General features: G+C 40.4%; 1 protein-coding gene across 3 annotated transcripts in view; it reads left to right on the top strand.

The window, feature by feature from the left end:
- IKZF3 (IKAROS family zinc finger 3) overlaps positions 1-24,828 on the top strand; it is a 109,310-nt gene that overhangs the window by 62,597 nt on the left and 21,885 nt on the right. For 2 of the 3 annotated variants that reach the window (XM_006155907.3, XM_006155906.3), the window contains exons 4-6: positions 12,885-13,145; positions 15,011-15,178; positions 18,486-18,602. In XM_006155907.3, coding sequence (XP_006155969.1) covers positions 12,885-13,145; positions 15,011-15,178; positions 18,486-18,602 — 546 coding nt within the window. Of the gene's footprint in view, positions 1-12,267; positions 12,533-12,884; positions 13,146-15,010; positions 15,179-18,485; positions 18,603-24,828 lie in introns of those variants that run through there. The other variant, XM_027774757.1, reaches the window with a different exon arrangement.

Here is a 24,828-nt window from a genome sequence, read left to right as displayed (position 1 = left end):
AACCACGGTCAGTCATGTGGGAGTCCAGTGCCCTTAACCACCACACCACCTACCAGCCCCAAGAATTATATATTTCTTAAGAGATTATCTTCTTTCTTTTTTTTTGGGGGGGGGAGAGGTTTTTGCTATAGGGCACGTGCGCTCACCAGAGAGACAGAGACAGAAAGCCAGAAATCACCCCCCAGGGAGGACGGTCATGCCGCAATCTCTTCTCCATTCTCCTCTCTGGATCTTGGGCATGCATGCACACACTCCCAGGTGAGTTTAAGCCACCAGGTCCAGGACTTGAACCATGGTCAACTACATGGGAGTCCAGTGACGTAGCCATTATGCCATCTGCTGGTCCCATCTTATTTCATTTTTATTATCGTCATTATTATTTGTTTAATTTGATCAGAGAGAGAGAGGGAAAAAACGGAAAGTAGGAAAGCAAGCCTCTAGGTCTAGGACTTGAACTGTGGTGTGCCATGTGGAAGTCCAACACCTTAGCTACTACACCATCTGCTGGCCCCAAGAATTATATCTATTTTTAAAGAATTATTCTATTTATTTATTTATTTTCTTTTGACCAGAGAGAACTAGAAAGAGAGGGAAATGAGACAACAAGCCACAAGGTCCAGGACTCAAACCATAGTTGACTATGTAGGAGTCCAGAGACTTAACCACCATACCACCTGCTGGCCTCAAGAATTTTATCTTGATATGCTTTAAACTTTTAAATTCAATGTTATTTTCTTAAAAAGTAAATATCTTAAGCAAGAGAATTTGAATGTAAGAAGTTTTTCTTCTGGATTTACATATGAAATGTTTACCAGGTCCATACTTTAATCTATCTCTGCTATGGTTAGGCAACATCTGAAATCTCAACCGATTTGAACATATTTTCATCCACTAATTTCTTGATGGGCAGTAGTTATTTCTTTTTTTAAAAGTAATTATCTTATTTCATTTATTATCATTATTATTTGTGTAATTTGACCAGAAAGAGACAGAGAGAGAGAAAGGGAAAGTAGGAAAGCAAGCCTCCAGTTTCGGGACTCAAACTGTGGTCGGCCATGTGGGAGTCCGGTGCCTTAACCACCACACCACCTGCCTGCCCCAGGATAGCAGTTATTTCTAAGAGATGTAAATATAAAAGAATATGATACACACATTAATATAATCAGAAAAAGCTAATAGTTACAATGGATAGAAACAAAATTACTTTATATTTGAAGATTTATTTATCATTTAGAGAGAATTTTCATACGTGATGTCCTTCAATCCTCACAATAATTCTAGATAAAGAATTGCACCTGCCCCCATGATTTTTTTTTTTTTTTTGAGAGGTTTTTGCTATAGGGCATGTGCGCTCTCCAGACAGACAGAGAGAGACAGAGAGACAGAAAGCGAGAAATCACCCCCCAGGGGGGATGGCCATGCCTCAATCCCTTCTCCTCCAGTCTCCTCTTGGGATCTTGGGCACACACGCACACGCGCCCAGCGTGAGTTTTAAGCCACCAGGTCCAGGACGCGAACCGTGGTTGACTATGTGGGAGTCCAGCAACATAGCCATTACGCTAACTGCTGATCCTGTGCCCCCATGATATTTGAAGAGCTTAGTTCAGCTGAGCAACTGGGACTTTACCTACTGCTGGTGTGTAGTGTATTCCTGTTGTTAAAAGTAGTAAATCTTGGGGCCAGCAGGTGGCGTGGTGGCTAAGGGAGCTAACTCCCAAATGGTCAATTGAGGTTTGAGTCCTAGACCTGGCAGCTTGCTTTTTCACTTTCCCTCTCTCTCTCTCACTCTGTCTCTCTCTGGTCAAATTAAAATAATTATAAATAAATAAATAAAGTTACATAAAATAATTATTTTTTAAAAAGTAGTAACTCTCTTGTCTTCTAGTGGGGAAGCAAAGACTTACACTGAAATCATTAAACAAAATTATTTTTATTATGCCAATGAATGAACAATTTGATAGATAATAAGACAAAAATTAATGTTATTAGTAAAATTGAGAAGGATTCCTTTGCAACTGACACTTTTTTCATGTTAATGCTTTTACATTCAAAGCAGCATGATTTACTGATGTCCAGCTTAAATTCTTTAAGCACAAATTTAAGTCTGATAAGAATTTGTTTTAATGAGAACTTTAACCGAGTGTTATCCAAGCCCACTACCTTATTTCATTGCTATTAAGATATTAACATTTTGGGAACCAGCAGTTAGCGTAATGGCTATGTCGCTGGACTGCCACGTAGTCGACCGCGGTTGGCGTCCTGGACCCAGTGGCTTAAAACTCACGCCAGGCGCCTGTGCGTACTTGCCCAAGATCCTGAGAGGAGAATGGAGGAGAAGGGATTGCGGTGTGACCATCCCCCCAGGGGGTGATTTCTCGCTTTCTGTCTCTCTCTCTCTGTCTGTCTGGCGAGCGCACGTGCCCTATAGCGAAAACCTCTCAAAAAAAAAAAAAAAAGATATTAACATTTTATCTCTTATTAGTCGGATTCATCTTTTCCAGATTTTTCCAAATGGCATTTTGTAAATTAATTGATGTCATCACTTTAAATTTGAAAAGAAGAGAAAAAAGAAAATATCATGAATCTTGTAAATCCATGACCAAAAGTTTAGTTTGCATTGAAGTTTTATAATTTTACTGGCTAGCACATAGTAAAACTTCTCCTTGTTTTATAGTTCTCAAAATATTGCAGTTTTCTCTCTCATTATTTCATACACAAAAGTATAAATTACAAAATGAAAATGACCCATCATTTCGGTGTTCTTGTTGCTGATACAATGAGGCCATTGTGAGGAGTGCAGACATTAATTTTATAAGGAAGCCTGTTCTAGTTCATCTGTTGTGCTAGATTGGGTGATAGCAACAAATTCTGTAGACTACCTACAATACATATATCTCCCGTTTTGCTCTTTAGTGCTTCAAGCTTCTAAATCCTATTAACAGCTGTCAAAACCTGGTAAACTATTTAGATGCTTTCACAATTTGTTTAATTGGATAGTTAGAAAATGGCATGCTAGAAAAGCCCACCTCCCCCCCTTTCTTTTAGCCTGGCTGAACATCTGTAGCATTAGGGCCTCATTATCTCTGAATTGGCATAGCAAATCAGTGGCATCATTAAAATGCCACATTAAGATGATTAAGCTTCTTTGTTATCCAGTTGACTTTTGCATGTGCTGAGGATTTCATGGTTATGACCCCCGATCCTTGTAAAACACTTGAACAACATCACCCTTTTGTATCTTCCCTGTCTAACAGCCTCTGTCTTGTTTTGTCCTTCTCACAATAGCTCTGGCAAACATGAGGCTAACACTTCAAACTTTGTCCTTCTTGGAATTGGATTCTGAGATCTCCTAGTTCAGGGTAGAAATTTGGAACCCCCTTTTTACACTGGGAAATTCTTAGTAACGACATGCTATCCAAGACACCCAAGTTGCCTGTTCTGTTTGCCGTCTTTGATAGGTTCTTCTCTCCAACCGAGCATTTTATGTGCCTGTAAAAACAAACCGAGGCACAGTTGGCTGAGACTGCTATTGCCCCTGAAGGATTTAGAAGTTGGATCCTCTCCAGGACCCATTGTTTTTGCAATGTCTCAGGTGAAACCAAAAATGTCTACTCTGGAGTGCAAGCCTTTCATGTGATAACCATCACCCCAGGAAATGAAACCATGTGCATCAACCCCAGTGAGCCAAACCTTTGTTCTCTTCAGCCTACAAAATTCTCTCTGGAGGGGGGTGTGTGTGTGTTAATGTGTGTCATCTTCCTAAGAGGCCTCCAGAACAGAGACAAAGATGGGAACAATTGCACCCCAGAGCAGCTCCTTTAGAAAGAAGTTTACTTGAATCTAATTTCCTATGGGTTAGATTTAATTTAGACATCTTTTCCCCCCCTTTGGGAATGTATCACAATTACCTTTATCAGCAATTTGTGGTTTGGTATGTTCATTTATCCACAAGTTCAATTATAAAAAAATTTACTCAGGAAGTCTTTAACATTTTTTATTATGAAATAGGTCTTATAATACAAAAAGGCAAATATAATTACATGTGTAGTTTAAAGAATAACAACTAAATACTCATAGACCGACATCCTGATTTAAGAAGTAAAATTCTGCTAGTGCCTATGAAGATTCTTAATAATCTTGGGGCCGGCAAGTGGCGTGGTGGTTAAGGGTGCTGGACTCTTACATGGCCAACCACGGTTCAAGTCCCGGACCTGGTGGCTTGCTTTCTCACTTTCCATTTATCACTCTCTCTCACTCTGTCCCTCTCTGGTCAAATTTAAATAAATAAAGAAAAAATAATAATAATTCTTAAAAAAAAAAGATTCTTAATAGTCTTCTTTTTTCTTAAAGAATTATTTGTTTATTTATTTATTTATTATTTATTCATCCATTTATTTCAGTTTGGCCAGAGAGAGAGAGAGAAAGCGAGAAAGCAAGCCACCAGGTCTGGGGCTCAAATAGTGGTTGGCCATGTGGGAGTGTCCAGTGCCTTAATCACCACGCCACTGGCTGGTTCCAAAGATTCTTAATAATCTTCTAAGTGTCCACTTAAGTTGTGTGTCACTTACTATTAAAGAAATTAGAACTTATAAAACAAAAACGGGAGATGGTTCACATTAAAAAAGTTTTATTCATTCTGCAAAAGACTTCAGGATACTCTGAGGCAGTTCCTCAAGTATATTCAAGTATTTGTTGTCAGATCTTTCAGATTTTCTGCCTTTATTAAATAGTTCAGGTGTTGCCAGGTACTGACAACTGAAAATTAGTGAAAAATGATGGTCTATCTGAATACATAATGTAAGTCAGTAGAACAGTGTTATTGGTTTTACATTTATAGTTTATGAACACATTGACTATATAAAGGTGAATTTGTAGAAGTTAATTATATCACAGGGGGCCAGCAGGTGGCATGGTGGTTGAGGGCGCTGGACTCCCACATGGCTGACCGCAGTTCAGGTCCTGGACATGGTGGCTTGCCTTCTCACTTTCATGCATGCATTCTCTCTCTCTCACTCTGTCCCTCTCTGGTCGAATTAAAATAAATAAATTTTTTAAAAAATTTTAAGTTAATTATATCATGGTAAATATACAGCAAAATGAGATAGGTACATGAAAGCAAAGAAACAGAAAAACATTTTCTTCTAGGTAAGGGTGTCAAGGAAGTCTGCATGGAAGAAATGGTATTTAAACTACATCTGGAAATTTGAATAGAATGTTGATATGGTGGAAGGGCATTTTAGTTGTGGGAAAGGCTGGAGCAGAGGCTTGCAGAACTGTGATTAGTCAGATTGCTGCTATGCTTCTCAAACTTTACTGTGTCTAAGAATCGTTGAGAATCTTGTTAAAAGTGCAATTCTGATCCAGCAGGTCTGGGTTGAGGCCCAAGCTTCTGCATTTCTAACTCCCAGGGGATGCCAGAACTACTGATACAAGCAAAGATCTCACTTTGAGTAGCAAGGTTCTAGTAAAGAGAGAAATGTGTGTCAAGAAGACTGAGAAATGAGATGATCACATAGACTTGGGAACGTTCTGAATAGGCCTTTGGACGCCTCACTGAGGAGTTTGGACTTTATTCTATAAGCAAGATTGAAACCTTCCAAACAAGCGTTTTATTGCTGCAGAATGATTAATCTGGCCATAGGATATAGTATAACAGAGGTCGCATACACTGTGGGCCCATTAGGAGACTAATGCAAATTATATATTCATGTACTAAGACTTGATTAGATGTCTACTTTTTTGTAAGCTACTGTATCAAACTCTAGAGCAGCAGTTCTCAAACTCCATTGTGCCTGAGGCTTACCTGGAAAGCATGTTTTAAAATGCATATTTCCAGTCCCCACCCTCAAATTAGCAGATCTATGATGGGAGCCTCCAAACTTCTATTAAAACCACACAATCAAGGCCAGCAGTTGGCATGGAGGTTAAGGCAACTGGATCCCACATGGCTGACTTTGTACTTCAAGTCCAGACCCAGCAGCTTGAAAAACATGCCAGGGACATGTGCGTGTGTGCCCCAAATCCCAAATCCCAAAAGGAGACTGGAGAAGGGATTGCAGTGTGGCCATGTCTCCTGGGGGGTAATTTCTCACTACCCTCCTCAATCCCCCATCTCTCTGGCAAGTATATGTGCCCTATAGCAGACATAAGTAAATAGGGACTAGCAGATGGTGTAATGGTTACGTCGCTGGACTCCCATGTGGTCGACTGTGGTTCAAGTTCAGGACCCAGCAGCTTAAAACTCATGCTGGGTGTGTATGCATGCATGTCCAGAAGATCGAGAGGAGGACAGAGGACAAGGGACTGGTGTGACCATCCCCCCAGGGGGTGATTTCTTGCTTTCTGTCTCTCTGCCTCTGTCTGTCTCTGTGACGAGCACACACGCCTTATAGCAAAAATCTCTTTTTAAAATTTTTTTTAAATTAAAAAATAAGTAAATAATTTTTTAAGAATTATTTTATTTGGGAACCAGCAGTTAGCGTAATGGCTATGTCGCTGGACTCCACGTAGTCGACCGTGGTTCGCGTCCCGAGCCCGGTGGCTTAAAACTCACGCCAAGCATGTGTGCGCGCGTGCCCAAGATCCCGAGAGGAGAATGGAGGAGAAGGGATTGCGGCGTGACCATCCCCCCTGGGGGGTGATTTCTCGCTTTCTGTCTCTATGTCTCTCTCTGTCTGTCTGGCGAGCGCACGTGCCCTATAGCAAAAACCTCTCCAAAAAAAAAAGAATTATTTTATTTAACTTATTTAATTATTTTATTTTATTTTGACCAGAGAGAGACAGAGCGCAAGAGAGAGAAAGTGAGAAAGCAAGCTGCCAGGTCTAGGACTCGAACTGCAGTCGGCCATGTGGGAGTCCAGCACCCTTAACCACCACACCATCTGCCAGCCCCAGTAAATAAATTTAAAAAAATAAATAAAACCATACAATCTCAGGTAGTACAAATATGTAATGATTGGGACCAGCAAGTGGCGTGGTGGTCAAGGCGCTGGACATTCCCACATGGTCGGCCATGGTTCGAGTCCCGGACCTGGTGGCTTGCTTTCTCGCTTTCCTCTCTCTCTCTCTCTCTCCCTCCCTCTCTCTCTCACTTTCTCTTTCTCTCTGTGTGTGTGTGTGTGTGTGTGTGTGTGTGTGTGGTATCAAATTAAAATGAATGAATGAACAAATAAAATTGGATAAAATAATTTTAAAAATATGTATTGATTAAGCAGAATCATAGGGAATACTCATAATACATACATACAAACATGCCCAACCTGTGTAGCTTATGCCCTCAACTTGCTTACATGTCTGCAGGGGATATGAAATTAGTCTATAAGTAAGTCAGAGGAAGACAGAACAGGTTATTTTTTAGCTTGGGGGATTAGGGAAGGCATAGTAGGGGGGTAGATAGCAAATTAGTTTAACCTTAAAAGATGTGTAGGATTTTGACCTGTGGCAGTATCAGGGAAAGAAATAATATGGATAAAGCCAAGAATACTTAGAATTTGCTTAATTGCTTAAAGATATCTGAATAATCAAAGTCACCATTCTAAAAATAAGTTGGACCAGATCTTGAAAAGCCTTTTTAAACTCTTTGTTTCTGAATTTAGACTTTATTTTGTTGGCTGTGGAGAATATTGAAGAATTTTATCAGGGCCACGATATGACCAGAGCTATAATTTGGGAAGAACAGTACTGAGGTAATATACACGGTGAGCTAGGAGACAGACAGGAGTCAGGAAGAACAATGTGGAGGCTGCACCAGTAGGTCATGGGAAAGGTAACAGGGTCCGAGAATTAGGGTAATGGGTGGAGAAACAGATTGCAGACTGGGTACAAAGACAAAACAATGAGTGATTGAATGTGGGTCACAAACAAGAGAAAAGAAGAATGATCGTTAAGGATTTCGGCCTGAGTAATTGGAAAGATGCCTAGGAAACCTTTGGAAACAGAGGGCTGAAAAGAGAGAGAGAGAGAGAGATAGATAGTTGAAACCTTAAGATGACATTGGCACAGGAGACGGGGTTAGAAAAAAGAAAAAGAGGACCAAGGACAGAATTTAGGAAGCAGAGGGAGAAAAAAAAGAGCTAGAAAGAAGCAATCAGAAAGGTAAGGAAAGGAGGCACAATTTCATTGAAAAATGAGAGTATAAAAGAACAAGGAGGGACAAGCAGGTGCTTTAATAGTTAAGATGTTGGACTCCCACAGGGCCAACTATGGTTTGAGTCCCAGCCCTGGCAGCTTGAAAATCATGCCAGGTATGTGTGCCCAAAATCCCAGGAGAAGAATGGAGGATTTAGCGGCTTAAGAATTACGCCAGGCTCACGTGCAGGTATGTCCAAAGTCCCAAAAGGAGAATGGAGGATAAGGAATTGCTGCTTGGCCATCCTCCTGGGGGTGATTTCTCACTTTTCCTCTCACTGTCCCTCTGTCTCTCTCAGGCAAGCACACATGCCCTACAGCAAAAACCTTAGAAAAGAAAAAAAAAAAAATGATGGTCATGTCAAAGACTACAGAGAAGGTGGGGAGAATGGCATCTGGAAGGCTTTGGATGGTCTTCAGAGGGGGCATATCCTGTGAATTAGGGAGGCAAAACCAGATTACAGGGAATTTTGAGTCAGTTTTAAGGATGTAGAGGCAGAAAGTGTAGATTACCTTTGTAGTACATCTGTCTAGAAAGGAATATTATTAGGTATGATGTGATGAGAGACGAAATTAAATTGCAGAGGACCAGCCCTGTAGTCCTGGGGTTAAAGGAGCCAGATCCACATGATAGTAGATCTGTACAACTCCCAGCCCCAGCAACTTGAAAACACACTGGATATATGTGCATGCATGGCCAAATTCTGATGGGAAGGAGAAATGAGGGGAAAGGACTGTGGCATGACCACACACATTTGAAGGAGTGCTTTCTCTCTGTCCCTCTGACAAGCACACACACCCTCTGGCAATTTATATATTAAAAAAAATGCAAAGAGGAAGAAAGAGACATTGACATCTAGAGAGCCAATAGGTTTTGGAGACTGACTTGATATGGATATTGAAAGGGAAAGGATTTTTGTTTCAAGTCTTGGAGACTGGAAGAAGGAAGATGCATTTATAAATAAATCATACATTAGAAGCAAGTTTGGGTTCAAAAATTACAATCTTGATTTTAGAATGTGTTTACTAATATTTTCTAAGGATAACAAGTAGACACCCACTTTCCTATGCCCTAGTAAACCTGCCTTCCATAGAATGGAATCTCTTCATTAGAGTAGACTAGTTTCTTGGTTATTTTGATGGACTGCATTTGGAGGCTCGATGCTAAACCAAATAATCTCTTGGGAATTTCATCTGCACCTTAGAGTTTAATGTATTCCAATATTTAACTCTGTTTACCTTCACATGGGAAACTATAATAAATCGCTGATCCTCAGTAACCATGCAGAGAGGTCATCCAGTTTTAGGTCATCCTTTACCTAAAACTGGTAAATTCCAAAGGCAAACTGCAACTATACCAGGATTTATTTTTAGTCTGAGGGACTCCCTTAATGCCCTATCCTGTGACTTTAAAAAAAAAAAAGAAAAGAAAAGAAAAGAAAAATTGCAATAGGGCACGTGCACTCACCAGAGAGAGAGAGAAAGAGAGAAAAGAAGAATGAATAAGCACCCCCTAGGGGCAATGGTCATGTTGTAATCCCTTCTCCATTCTCCCCCGGGGATTTTGGCATGCATGCATATGTGCCCGGTGTGTTTTGCAAATTGCCGGGTCCAGGACTCCAGTCATACCGTCAGCCATGTGAGATTCAGTGCCTCAACCACTGTGCCACCACCACCAGCTGGCCCCTTGTGATTCTTACGCTTCCCATTATGGCCTTCTGTCTCTAATACTGTCTTCCTTGCTCTACAGCTAAGTCTTAAAGTACTAAAGCCAAGATGTGATTTTGAACCAAGTTGGTACAGTACTGAGTTGCAAATCAGGTCTAGTAAGGTCAAAATCCTGAGGAAAGGAACTCTGGTATCAAAAAGTCTCAACACACTGGGACCAGCAGTTGGCATAATGGCTATATTGCTGGACTCCCATGTAGTCCACTGCAGCTCAAGTCCCAGGCCTCGTGGCTTAAACTCACGCCAGGCGCGTGTGCATGCGTGCCCAAGATCCTGAGAGGAGAATGGAGGAGAAGGGATTGCGGCGTGGCCATCCCCCCTGGGGGGTGATTTCTTGCTTTCTGTCTCTCTCTCTCTCTCTGTCCTTTGTCTCTCTCTTTGTCTTTCTGGTGAATGCACGTGCCCTGTAGGAAAAACCTCTCTCTCTTAAAAAAAAAAAAAAAAAAAAGTCTCAACACATTGATCTTACTATTTTTAAAAGTTCACTGACCATGGAGTGGTCTCAATCTGATTGAATTCACATTTTGTAACCAAAATGAAAAGGATCCTTTTCTGCTGGCCCTTTCTATCTGCTGTTTCTGGTTTTCAGCAGCTGAAGTTTTCCGTTGAGGTTCTTTTAAACGCCTACATGCAAACTGAAGAGCACTCAAGCTTTGGTGGGATATCACCCGCAGCTGGAGTGATGGAGGAAGGGAGGAGGGTACAAGTCTCAGGTGCATCCTTCACTTAAAAAAAGAAAAAAAGTTTTTAAAAGTAAAACTCCATAAGCAAACAAATTTCCTCTGAAAGCAGGCAAAACCTATCCAGAGAAAGAAGGAAATGAACTTCTTTCCAAGTAGGAAATAGATATCCATTTATATATAGCCCAGAGGCATAGAATGGGCAAATTTGAAACATATCAGACTTATCCTACAGCCTTACTTCTCTGCAAGTCAAAGAGTGAAAAGTTGTGAACCATGAACTGTGGTGAGAAGCAGTGGAACAGTGTCGCAGCCACCGCTCCTCTGTCGTGGTTAGGCCCTGTCTTGCTCTATTAAGCAAACACAGTTAATATAGATGAAAGGTAACCTTGATAGAAGTGAAAATTGAAACTTGGGTTGAAGGTAGCAAGCCAGGCACAGCTGCAGTTATACTTCCTCCTATGCGGCAATAGGAGCAACACTTACTGATGTTTTTTTGAAGGGATGTAGTTTTTTTAAAAATGTCTTTTTCCCAGAGTGTTTTGAGTTTTAGCATCTACGCTATTGATGGGAAGATATGGAATATGGTTGGTAAGAAGCCACTAAGACCTTGTATATCTAATGTGTGAGGTCAAAGCCAAGAAGTTGATAGTTGAGGATTAAATTTAGCATTGTAGGGAACCAGCAGTTAGCGTAATGGCTATGTCGCTGGATTCCCACGTAGTCGACCGCAGTTCGAGTCCCGGACCCGGTGGCTTTAAAACTCACGCCGGGCGCGTGTGTGTGTGTGCCCAAGATCCTGAGAGGAGAATGGAGGAGAAGGGATTGCGGCGAGACCATCCCCTCTGGGGGGGATTTCTCGCTTTCTGTCTCTCTGTCTTTGTCTGTCTGGCGAGTGCGCGCGCCCTATAGCGAAACCCTCTCCAAAAAAAAAAAAAATTTAGCATCATAATCACAACTCTGCCAGTAACTGGCTGTGTAACCTTGGACAAATCACTGAAAACTTCTCTGCTCCCAGATTTCCTCATCTGAGAAACAGGAGAGATGGTTAATAAGCTCTAAATTCCTTCCTGGCCCTAAATTCCATCGATTTGTGATTCCTCATTGGGGAAGTACAACTTCTGATCCCTAAGAGCCAATGTTTGAAAAAGTAAGCATTTATATAGAATATTTTATATATGAAAAACCCCTTACAAATGTTCGTTATTATTACATCAGGCAACTCCTCTTGTTTTGTTAGTATTAATACATGAATTTGCCTTCTTTGTTTTATGTTCTTTCCCTTAAGAGTGTTACAGCTTGGGACCAGAGGGTGGTATGGTGATTGAAATACTAGATTCCCATGTGGTCAGTCATGGTTCGAGTCCCCAACTTGGCAGCTTGCTTTCTCACTTTCTGTCTCTCTCTGTCTCTCTGTCTCTCTCATGAGCATACATGCCCTATAGCAAATTTTAAAATAAATAAATAAAATTAAATAAATAATTCTTTTTTAAAAAATGGTGTTACAACTCTTTTTAAGACAGTGTTGGTCAGCCACCTCTCTTGGGCCAGTCTCTCCTCTCCTATCCAACCCTGTCATTAATCTTGGGTTCTTGAATTTAATTCTCCCTAACTTGGGTGTAGATGCTCTTCCACTTGCTTAAGTTGAGCCCCATTTTACCTGGGTTGCTGGAAGTGGCTCCCTAGGTTATATTAAAGAATTACTTCTCCTTTCATCTTTCTCAACAGTATTTCACTAGTACTGAGGGCTTCCTCTGCTTTGAGCATTGTGTCTTTATCAGTTCCAAGAGAGACAAGGAGATAAGACATGTTCTGGCAGTTCATGTACATGGGAGAGAAGAGGCAAAGCATGGTGTGAAATCAGAAAAACCCTGTTAACTATTCAACTGTCATCTTAGTGGCTTAAATTGGATACATTTGAAGAATTAAAGCTGTGTTTTCTCCTTGAAACCTAAGAGCACATCGCCTTGCCTTTTCAGCTGCAGCCACCTAAACAGGTACTAGATATGAGATCCTTTCTTCTCACCCGATACTGAAGAAGAGTTGCTGAAAATGTCTGTTGCATGTTTGTTTTGAGCATTTATAGCTAAAACCTATTAACTCCAATTTTCTGGATAGCCTAAAAAGCGGTCATCTATTTTTATGTGTGAGTATATGTATTCTCTGACTGTGGTTCTGAAGTCAAAGAATGAGCAACCTTCCTAATGGTGTCATCTTGTTTTATAGATGTGCAATGTTATGTTAGCTTCATTTGGTATTTAATTGTCAGTTGTGGGTCTCTGCTTTCTGAGTGGCTTTGATAGCTCCAAAAGCAGTCATTGTTCATTTCTTACATTTTCTTCCCTGCAGATGATTCAATGAAAGTGAAAGATGAATACAGTGAGAGAGATGAGAGTATTTTAAAACCAGAGCCTATGGGAAATGCAGAAGAGCCTGAAATTCCTTACAGCTATTCGAGAGAATATAATGAATATGAAAACATTAAGTTGGAGAGACATGTTGTCCCCTATGATAGCAGCAGGCCAACCAGTGGGAAGATGAACTGCGATGTGTGTGGATTATCCTGCATTAGCTTCAATGTCTTAATGGTTCATAAGCGGAGCCATACTGGTAAATAGTCTCCTTTTTCCATTCTTCTGAAAATTTTCCTAATGCAGCCAATTGAGAAATTAAGTGATGGTATTTGGGACTTTTAATTATTATCATTGCTTTTTGCTATAATTCTTACATGTCTCTTTCTCTGCATTGCCACTTATCCAGTGATTTTTAGTCCTTCTTCACCATGAACTTGTCAAATGTCTTGCCAATGTTATTTTTAAAATTTTAAAAAGATGGGGAACCAGCAGGTGACTGGTGGTTAAGGCGCTGGACACTCCCACATGGCTGACCATGGTTCAAGTCCTGGACCTGGCGGCTTGCTTTCCGGCTTACTTTCTCTCTCTGTCTCCCTTTCTCTCTCTCCCCTTCCCCCCTGTCTGTATGTGTGTCTCTCTCTGGTCAAATTAAAATAAATGAATGAATAAATTAAATAATTCTTTTAAAAAAATTTTAAAAGACTATAGAGAGCATGGTATTCTACATCAGCTAAAAACTTTCTCTGCAGTTAATAAGTAGGAGTTGAATTGTATGATTTGCTTCTTAAGACATCTTTCATATATTTCTGGATACTGCTTTTTTTTTTAATTTACTGGGTTTTTAACTGTTAGAGAGTACATGGCTTCCAGAGAGTAAGGGGAAGAGCAAGTGCACGTACCTTCAATAGAGTGTGGTCATGCTTCAATCCTTTTTCCACCAGTTCTCCAGCCCATCAGGATTTGGGGCACACACACACATGTACCTGGTGTGTTTTTGTTTGTTTGTTTGTTTATTTGGAGAGGCTTTTGCTACAGGGCGCATGTGCTCGCCAGAGAGACAGAGAGAGACAGAAAGCAAGAAATCACCCCCCGGGGGGATGGCCACGCCGCAATCCCTTCTCCTCCATTCTCCTCTCGGGACCTTGGGCACACATGCACACGTGCCCGGCGTGAGTTTAAGCCACCGGGTCCAGGACTTGAACCGTGGTCGACTACATAGGAGTCCAGCAACATAGCCATTACGCTAACTGCTGGTCCTCCTGGTGTGTTTTTCAAGCTGCTAGTGCTGGAGTTCAAGCTGCAGCTAGTTGGCCATGTGGGATCCAGCTCCCTACAGGCACAGAGCTTAACTGCTGCATAACGAGGCCAGCTCAGGATAACATCTTTAATAAAAATAGATATCCTGACTGGGGTTTCATTTGGTAGATGAAAAGACATAGTTTTTTATTACCAGTTTTAAAGATGATCTTCCAACATTAAACAGATAGTCTATAAAAACATACACAATCCCACTGAGCCAATAGAATGCATCACACATCTGATAGGAAGACTTTAAAGAGAAGCCATTTCTGGCCCTTGACACCTTCTTAGGACTTAAGTCCGACTTTTTTTCCCCCAAAAGAGATTATGTTTAAAATGAATCCTAAATAATATATAAACTTATGGGACCAGCAGGTGGCATGGTGGTTAAGGCGCTGGACACTCCCATATGGCCAACCTCAGTTGGAATCCCAGATCTGGTGGCTTGCTTTCTTACTTTCTCTCTCTCTGGTCAAATTAAGAAAAAAAAAAAAGAATAAATAAATCAATGAAATAAATAATTATTTGAAATAATAATAATACATAAGTTTACGTCTAACTTTCTAGAGCTACTTTTGTTTCTTTGTTCTCATTTAAAACAAGATGATACTTAAAATAGCCTTGCTACATGGGTGCTTTTTCTCTTCTTAGAGGGAAGATTCCATAAGTAAATCCTATGCCTCCTTGAAATCCAGTTCCCAGCTGATCCCAATATGAGCAGAAACTGTCTAAAAGATGAACTTTTGCCATAGGCATCTAATCTGTGCATATGTTTCTCCATTTGCCTAGTGATCAGAAATCTCCTTTTTGTCCTTTTTAAAGGTGAACGCCCATTCCAGTGTAATCAGTGTGGGGCATCTTTTACTCAGAAAGGTAACCTCCTCCGCCACATTAAACTTCATACAGGGGAAAAACCTTTTAAGTGTCACCTCTGCAACTACGCATGCCAGAGAAGAGATGCGCTCACCGGGCATCTTAGGACACATTCTGGTAAGTGGAAGAAATGTGCATGCCATGTCTAGTAATTGTGCGCTCCGCAGAGCCCTATGTGGAAACTGGAAAGAGTTAAGTATAGAGGTTTTAATCTGTCATTCTTGTTCTGAAGGGTTACAACAGCAGAGACCTTTAGGGCTAATTACACTTCCATTAAGGCATTAATTGCTCCCCGTCTGCCTCAATAGAGATGATCATCTCCTCACTATTCTAGCTTCCCTGGAGAACATATAATCAAACAGAAAGAGCCTGCCCTATAAAAATGCCTTTTTAATTTTTGTGAGAAAATTGCAGCCATCAGTGTTTTCTTATGCTAAACTTTATTAAAAGATTATTGTCTTAATATATGCACACACTTTCCATGCAAAAAACTGGACAAGTGAATAATGTATAGTTTATAAATTATGAAAAACTGTAAACCGGGTAAAAATTGTTGTTTGGGGGTTACTTTTTAGCATTCTGGGCTAACTTTCTTAAACCCAACTTTCCTCTTGATCATTCTACTTATTTTAATCTCTACAAGATGAGTAACAATAAGAATTCATATAAAGTCATGTGCTTTCTTGGTTTTTACTCTTTATTTTGGCCAAGCAAGATCTTTTTTTTTCTTTCAACATTTAGAATTTCCCTCCTAGAAAAATAAGACTGAGTTTATTTTCAAATTTGGGACCTCATGTTCTTGATGTTATCTGACTACATTTTATTTAAAAAAAAAAGGGGGGGGTTGTTTTTATGTCAATCCACATCTTCTGCTTTGACTAAAACCCAGCCCCAAACTCGAAACTGGTCACAATTCAGAGACTAGGATTAAACAAGTCAGCCTCAACCTAACCTACCACCATCTGAAATCATAAGTGGCAAAGGAAGGGTTTCTTTTTTTCTTTCTTTTTTTTTGAGGTGGGGGGAGAGGTTTGGGTTTGTTTTTTTTTTTGTTTTTTTTGTTTTTTTTGCTATAGGGCACATGTGCTCGCCAGAAAGACAGAGAGACAGAAAATGAGAAATCACTCCCCCAGGGGGATGGCCACGCTGCAATCTCTTCTCCTCCATTCTCCTCTCAGGATCTTGGGCACGCACGCACACCCGCCCGGCGTGAGTTTAAGCCGCCAGGTCCGGGACTGGAACCATGGTTGACTACATGGGAGTCCAGTGACATAGCCATTACGCTAACTGCTGGTCCCGGGAAGGGTTTCTTTCTTTAACAGCTCATTTTTCAAAGTAGTGAATATGGTCCAAACAACAACAAAAACAAATATTTTTCTTTTGTTACCTTTTTCAAGTGAGGAACTATAGTAGGCATCTTTAAGACAGATGCTCGAGGACTCCAACTTATGTAAAAACTTGACATTTTTAGCCATAGTAAACTTATATTCATTTTAAATTGGGATTCAATAGGAGCCTTTTCCCCTTAAGTTTAATCATTTATTTTTTCCATGAGAGAGAGAATACATCCCAACGGTGTCTTCATGCTGTGATCCCACCCTACCCTCTGTCTCAGCCAGCCTAGATCACAGCACACCTGTGTACTCAGGACTCGAACCCAGGACCTTTCCCCTGTGGGTCCAATTATGTTACTGCTGTGCCAGTTAGTTGTGTTACTACTGCCCCTGCATAAGGATCTTTCAGTGCTTTAAATCCCAAATTTAAAGCCTCTGTTTTAAACAGAACAAAAGGAGTTTGAAAAATAAAAATTTTCATCCCTAAAATCCTGACAAATTCATAGGATATATTTTATCAACAAATTAGAAAGGCTAGCCTTGCACAGAGAACTGAAGCTATTACTTACATATTTCAAGCAACAAGGCATTTGGAAGAGTTGGGAGGATAAGGGTTGACTGAATTTATAGGTAAATTTTTTTTAATTTTTAAAAAGTTTTGCCATCGGGCTCATGCACTTGCCAGAGAAAGACAGAGAGAGGGAAAGTGAGAAATTGTTCCCCTGCAGTGATGAGTGATGACCATGCCACAGTCCCTTCTCTGTTCTCCTCTTGGAATTTTGGGCACACGCGCACATGCACCTGCCACCAGGTCCATGGCTCTAACCACTGTTGGCCATGTACTAGTCTAACGCCTTAGGCACTACTCAACCTGCTGGCTCTTTTATGGGTAAACTTTTGAGGAATCTTTTGCTTCACTTTAGAAATGTACATGAAGTCATGTTTGTAATTTGTTCATATTTTTATTATCAAAACTATTCTTAGTGGGACCAGCAGTTAGCGTAATGGCTATGTTGCTGGACTCCCACGTAGTCGACTGTGGTTCACATCCTGGACCCGGTGGCGATATTAGTTTCAGGGCCAATAGGTGGTCTGGTGATTGAGACACTGGATTCCCACCTGGCTGACCTCGATTTGAATCTGGGACCTGGCAGCTTGCTTTCTCTTCCTCTCTCGCTCTGGCGAACTCATGTGCCCTATGTCAACATTTTTAGAAATAATAAGTAATTTCTCCAAAAAAAAAAAAAAAAAAAACCACTTTTCTGTGAATTAGTTCCATTTTTATTGTTTTAGCCCAGACTTTGCTATAGCCACTTGGCAAGGGTGAGTTAAATTTGTCCAGATATTGTCAGTGTTCTAAAAAGGCCGTCAGTTTCTAGCCCAGTGGCTAACTCCTACAAACTACAGCATTCTGTATTTACAGCCAGATGGATGTCACAAAATAAGGAATCCCTTCCTGTTTCATTCTTATACCTCTTTGAATAATAAAAGGACCATTCTTTAAACAAATTTCTTAAGAAACAGATTTGACCTGGAGCCAAAACACTATGCTAAATGATAATCATTAAATCCAATCCTTTCATCTGTGACAGGAAGCAATCCTTTCAAAGAATACTCTGACATAATAATCAATCGTAGGCCTTAACCTTATTTCAGCCTCCTAAATGTAAAAGACATATAGATTAAAATGTATGTGCGGCCATCGGTTGATGTGGCAGTTAAGGTGGCTGGACAGCACATGGCTTACTGTGTGATTTGAGTCCCCAACCTGCCACTTGAACACTATGCCCATGTGTGTGCATGCATGCGCACAATCCCAAGAGGAGAATAGAGGATAAGGGATTGCAGCATGGCTGTCCCCTTTGGGGGCTGATTTCTCACTTTCCTTCTATTCTTTCTCTCTGTGTCTCTCACTGGGAAGTGCATGTACCCTCTAGCAACACTGAAAGAGAAGAAGTATCCGAATACTCTAACTCTGCTTAGCAAACTAGTTTCTAGTGAACAGTTTTCGCAGAGCTTCAGTACACCATCTGTATGTGACCCCTATGACTCCTAAGCGTCACTAAGTGCCACTTGTGCTCTCCTTTTAGTCGAGAAACCCTACAAATGTGAGTTTTGCGGAAGGAGTTACAAGCAGAGAAGTTCCCTTGAGGAGCACAAGGAGCGCTGCCGTACGTTTCTTCAGAGCACTGACCTGGGGGACACTGGTGAGTTCACATCCTTCCACACATGTAGTCAGCATCCACTGTGCTAGGTGGTGGGATACGATAGTAATTAAAAAGACAAAAAACTCTACCCTGATGAAAGCTGACAGATTATAAACAGGTAAATAAGCTAACTATATAATAGGATGTTAGAAGGTAATATGCCTTTGAGAAAAATGAAGCAGCTACTGAGGGTTGAGGATGAGTCAAGGAAGGTTTCAATGAGGTAACATTTTAATAGATTTGAAAGGATGAGGAGTGAGCCCTGCCAAAAACTGAGGAACGGCAAGTGCAAAGGCCCTGGGGCTCAAGTTTAAAGAAGTGTTAATAATCCCGTGTGGCTGGAACACAGTGAGTAATGGGGCAAGAAGCCAGAGAAGGCCGGGGAAACAGATCTTATCAGGCCTTGTAGACCATGGTAAAGACTTGGCTTTTACTGAATGAAATTGAAAATCTTTAGAAGGTTTTGAATAGAGAGGTGATTTCACTGGACCTTTCATATGGAAAGAATCACTCCACTTGCAGTTGAGAATAAGCTGTATTTGGGGCAAGGTTGGAAATTGGGGAGTTCAACTAGGGGATCTGCAATAATTCCAGTAAGAGAAATTGTATCTTGGTAGTGGTAGAGGTGGTGACAAGTGTTTTAATTCCCTATTTCAGAGGTAGAGCCAATACTATTTCCTAACAGGTTGTTCTGTGGTGTGATTAAGAATAGAGTTGCCATTAGCTGAAATGGAAAGACTGAGGTAGAATAAGTTAGGGAGTGACTAGGAAAGAGTTGATTAAAACTGCAATGATTTGGGGGACCAGCAGTTGGTGTAATGGCTATGTCGCTGGACTCCCATGTAGTCGACCACAGTTTGAGTCCCAGACCCGATGACTTAAACTCACACCGGGCGTGTGTGCATGCATGCCCAAGATCTCGAGAGGAGAATGGAAGAGAAGAGATTGCGGCATGGCCATCCTCCCTGGGGGGGTGATTTCTCACTTTCTGTCTCTTTCTGTCTTTCTGGTGAGCACACGTGCTCTATAGCAAAAACCTCTCCAAAAAAAAAACACTGCAATGATTTGGGACCAGCAGTTGGCGTAATGGCTATGTTGCTGGACTCCCATGTAGTCGACTGCGGTTCAAGTCTCGGATCTGGCAGCTTAAACTCACGCCGGCCGTGTGTGCATGCGTGCCCAAGATCCTGAGAGGAGAAAGGAGGAGAAGGGATTGCAGCGTGGCCATCCCCCTTGGAGTGTGATTTCTTGCTTTCTGTCTTTCTGGCGAGCATATGCACCCTATGGCAAAAAACCTCTCAAAAAAAAACCTCGGTGACTCAGGGCTGGCAGGTGGCATGGTAGTTAAAGGTGTTGGATTCCCACATGGCCAACCATGGTTGGAGTCCCAGGCCTGGCGGCTTGCTTTCTCCCTTTCCCTTTCTCTCTGGTCAAGTTAAAAGAAAGAAAGAAAGGAAAGAAAGAAAAAAAGAAAGGAAAGAAAGAAAGAAAGGAAAGAAAGAAAGGAAGGAAGGAAGGAAGGAAGGAAGGAAGGAAGGAAGGAAGGAAGGAAGAAAGAAAACAATGGAATTATAAATAAATAAATAAATCTTTTTTAAAAAATGCAAGGATTGGGGCCAGCAGGCGGTCATTGATGGTTCAGGTGCTGGACTCCAATGTGCCCAACCACAGTTCAAGTCCCTGACCTGGCAGCTTATTGTCTCTCTCTCTCTCATGAACACACACATGTCTCATATAACAATTAAAAATAATAATACTACAAATAAATAATACTTCTAAAAAAAAAAAAAAAACCTGCAAGAATTTGGGGCCAACAGGTAATGTGGTAGTTAAGGTGCTGAATTCCCACATGGCTGACCACGGTTGAACTCCCAGACCCAGCAACTTGAAAATCACACCAGGCACATGTGCATGTTGCCCAAAATCCTAAAAGGTGAATAGAGGAGAAAGGACTGTGGTGTGGCCATCGCTCCTGCAGGGTGATTTCTCATTTTTCCTCTCTCTGTCTCTAACAAGCACACAAGCCCTATAGTAAAAAAGAAAAAAAAAAAATCTGCAAAGGATTCTCTTTGCACAGGGCTCAAAAATCCTATTTTCATCTACTCCTGTGATTTATTGTGATGCTTATATTTGGCTTTGGGAATTTCCTATTTTATTCAGGGATTTGAATGAAATGCATACTGGCCATTGGTTAAAACACTGGATGTGTTTTCATTTGTCAATTGTGGTTTTCATTCTTCAGTTGAAATAACCTAAAACTTTTTGTGTCACATCTCTGCAGTTGTCCTTTGTCTCATCCAGTTGACCATCAGCCTGGTTTTGCAGCTTGGGTCATCTGTCATTTTTATTTGGTTACTAAAACCAATTGTTTATTAAGAAACATACAAATCTTCTTGGGGATTTGGTGTTTTACAACAGTGGCTGCAATTGAGTAGTTTGAGTAGCCTAAAGCAGAAAGATTGCAAAAATGTGACAAATAATGTGAAACTCAGGTAAAAATGCAGTGGAAACTGTAAGTATTTAAACTGTGCTGGTTTTGACTTAGTGAGAGGGAACTTTTGTTTTAGATAAAAACCTATTTTATGGTGTTAGGAGCTGGCCAACTGAATTCCGTTGGTTTGCACTGCTTCTGCTTTTTATCCTGATGGCATCTTTAGTTTTATCAAGGAGTTGGATTTCCTCCTTATTTCTTTTTTCTTTTTTTTTGGAGAATTTTTTGTTTGTTTTTTGTTTTTTGCTATAGGATACGTGTGATCGCCAGACAGAGAGAGACAGAGAGACAGGAGGGATGGCCACGCTGCAATCCCTTCTCCTCCATTCTCCTCTTGGGATCTTGGGCATGCACGCACAAGCGCCCAGCGTGAGTTTTAAGCCACCAGGTCTGGGACTCGAACCGTGTTCGACCACATGGGAGTCCAGCGACATAGCCATTATGCTAACTGCTGGTCCCATCCTCCTTATTTCTTAAGAGATTTGACATCTTAAGTGACACTCTTAATGTCAGGCAATAATTGCCCAAGGACAGACATAGGCATCTTTACTTGCAGTTCCTTATTTCAGACAATAGACAAAGCTCTTACTGTGAGAAATTCCCAAGTTATGAAAATCTATATAACAAATAGAGTTGTTAATATTAATAGTTAAAGCTAGAAAGATGAAAGACAGCCTATAATCCTACCTCTTCATTTTAGAGGTAAGGAAATTGAGACTCATCAAAATTCAGTGATAACTTAAAAATCAGTAAAGCTTTAGTTGCATTTGTGGTTAGCCATATATTTTATTTCTAAAAATTTGAGATATAATTCATATACTATAAAATTCACCTCTTTCAAAGTATGTAATTCAATGATTTTTAGTATATTCTCAAAGTTGTACAACTATCACCATGGTACCCATTAGCAGTCATCCCCCATTCTTCCTCCCTCCATCACCTCACAAACACTAACTTGCTTCATGTCTCTGGATTTGCCTCTTCTGGAAATTTCTCATGACTGATATAATATGTTACCTTTTGTGTCTGGCTCTTTCACTTAGCATTATATATATATACACATATATATATTTTTTTTTTTGGGGGGGGGGAAGAGAGGTTTATTTGCCATAAGGCATGTGTGCTCGCCAGAAAGACAGAGAGAAACAGAGACAGAAAGCGAGAAATCACCCCGAGGGGGGATGGCCACGCCGCAATCCCTTCTCCTCCATTTTCTTCTCGGGATCTTGGGCACTCATACACACGCGCCCGGCGTGATTTTAAGCCACCAGGTCTGGGACTCGAACTGTGGTCAACTACATGGGAGTCCAGGGACATAGCCATTACACTAACTGCTGGTCCCACTTAGCATGATACTTTTGAAGTTCATCTATGTTGAAGCATATATTAGTAGTACTGCATTCCTTTTTATGGCTGAATAATAGTCCATTGTATGGACTTACCACATTCTGTTTATCCATTCACTAGTTAGTGAACATTTGGGTTATTTTTTCTTCACTTTTGGCTTGATTAGCTCTATTTTTTAAAGGTCGTATATTATCTGGTTAGCAAAGGGAATATAGTAACGCATACTAATAGACACACGCATGTGCATGTGTGTGTGTCTTGATTCTTCTGGATGTAAGGGGGATAACCAGCAAACTATGCTCTAAGAATAACAAATTCATAATTACTGATTTTGAAGTAAGGTCACCACCTGACTTCACATCCCCACAGTCTTTTTTAGAAATTTCAAATTAAGAGAAGGATCCAAAAGTATTATTTTAGCCATTGCAGTTACATTAGGTGATATAGGAAATGCTGACATACAAAGGTTGCATTAATTTGCATTTCATAGGTGGTTTGACAGATGCATGTGACATACTTTAAGTCTCAGCAAAAAAATAAAGGGTTAACTATGTCAGCAAGTTTTGATTTTTTTAACAAATATGTTGTAATGATGGTTTCAAGTTACAAAATGTGTAAAGTTACAGCTTAATGAAGTAAGAATACTGCATGTCCGTCAATGTATTACTCTTTTTTATATTTCAAATACTTCCCATGATTTTTTTCCTGAGATCTAAAATGTAAAACCTATTTAATCCAATGTATCCCAATCTTTTAATGATTGCTGCTGCTTCATATGTGGTTTCCATTCCTGTTTTTGTCTCAAAATTGGGAATCCAGTGTGGACATAGTGGTCCATTCCAAGCCTGACCCATATACTGAGTCGTCGGAAAAGTCATGACTTTTTTTTCTGTTTTTCTATGCAAAAATGTCTCATGACTTTTCCAGTGACCCACTAGTACAGATTATGCCTCCATCCCTCATTTGTAAAAGGATGATGCTCCACTGCTACTGTGGATGAAGCACTCATTCAACAAGTGCTTATTGTAAATTGAAGCGCAGCGTGGTGTGAGAGTCAAGCCTTGGGAAAAATCCTCCCCAAAGAGAAGTAGGCCTTTCCAGAAGCAGATGGATGAGAAGGCCTAGGATTGAGGACCAGTCTGTAAAACAATGCAGGTGTTGTGCAACAGGCCTTCTGGCCTTGCTGACGATTTTCTTTCATTCAGAGGGCATTTACTCTATGTCCCAGGTTCTGTGTCAGGACTGTTTGTAAAGATGAGTAAAAGCAAAGACCCTATGCTCAAAGAACCTGCAATCCGACAAGACTCTTGATTTATTAGAGGGTCTAATAAAAACACATGTGGGGCCAGCCAGTGGTGTGGTGGGTAAGGCAGCTGGATCCTACATGGTCGACCACTTGGTTTGAGTCCTACCTGACCCAGCAGCTTGAAAAACACACCAGGCACCCTGGACATATGTGTATGTGTGCCCAAAATCCTAGGAGGAGAATGGACAAGAAAGGATTGCAGCATGGTCACCCTCCTGACAGGTATTTTCTCACTTTCTCTGTCTCTCTGTTCTTCTCTCACTCTCTTCAACAAACACACTGGCCTATAGCAGATAGTGGTCATTGTTTCTTCAATCCAGGTTTCTACATCAGACATGATGAGTAAGGATAGTTATTCCTAATGTCTTAAAGCAGTATATATATGAAAAGCAAACAAGATCATGAACTTCACTTTCTTATTACCTTGATCCTTATTTCAGAATGAATCTACGACTGCGATAGAAATTCATTTAGCCTCATCTCACAAATTATAAATACTTGGAGCAGGACATATTTTTTGTATGAGTTCTAGCAATAAGATTTTTAAAGCAACTGAATAATTATATCTATTTAGGAATCCAGAAGTTCAAACCTTTCATCTTTATTCTCATTGTTTCATTTAAGCTAATGTAAGCATGAAGATTTTAGGATAAACTTACATTTTAACATAGCATACTAGAGAAAAGTTTTTTAAAAAGTTGTCTATTTTCTCAACTGATTCTTTTTAGAAATCAATAATATCTCATAGGTAGTATTCATTTTACTTTCTCAAAAAGGCAACGGTTTTATGTAACTTTTTGTTAGAACCTGCCTCTGTCTTTGATAGCAATCTCTTGTTAGACAATTCTCATTGCACAATAGCACCCCTTTGTTCCACTCTCCATTAGCTACTAACTGACCACACCATAAAAGAGACAGGAAGCAATGCCTCTTATTTAAGCTCCATTTAACACTTCAAGATCTAATGAAGGATTTTGAACAAAAACAAAAGCACAACACAATTACATAGTTAAATCTGCAATCACTTTGAGATAGAAATTGCGTCATGGAAAACAGTTAACTAAAAACCAGACAAACTATTA

The sequence above is a fragment of the Tupaia chinensis genome, unplaced genomic scaffold (genome assembly GCF_000334495.1).
Source record: "Tupaia chinensis unplaced genomic scaffold, TupChi_1.0 Scaffold000477_1, whole genome shotgun sequence".
NCBI lineage: Eukaryota > Metazoa > Chordata > Mammalia > Scandentia > Tupaiidae > Tupaia > Tupaia belangeri.
Note: the sequence above shows the minus strand (reverse complement) of the source record. Positions and strands in the feature narration are given on the sequence as shown.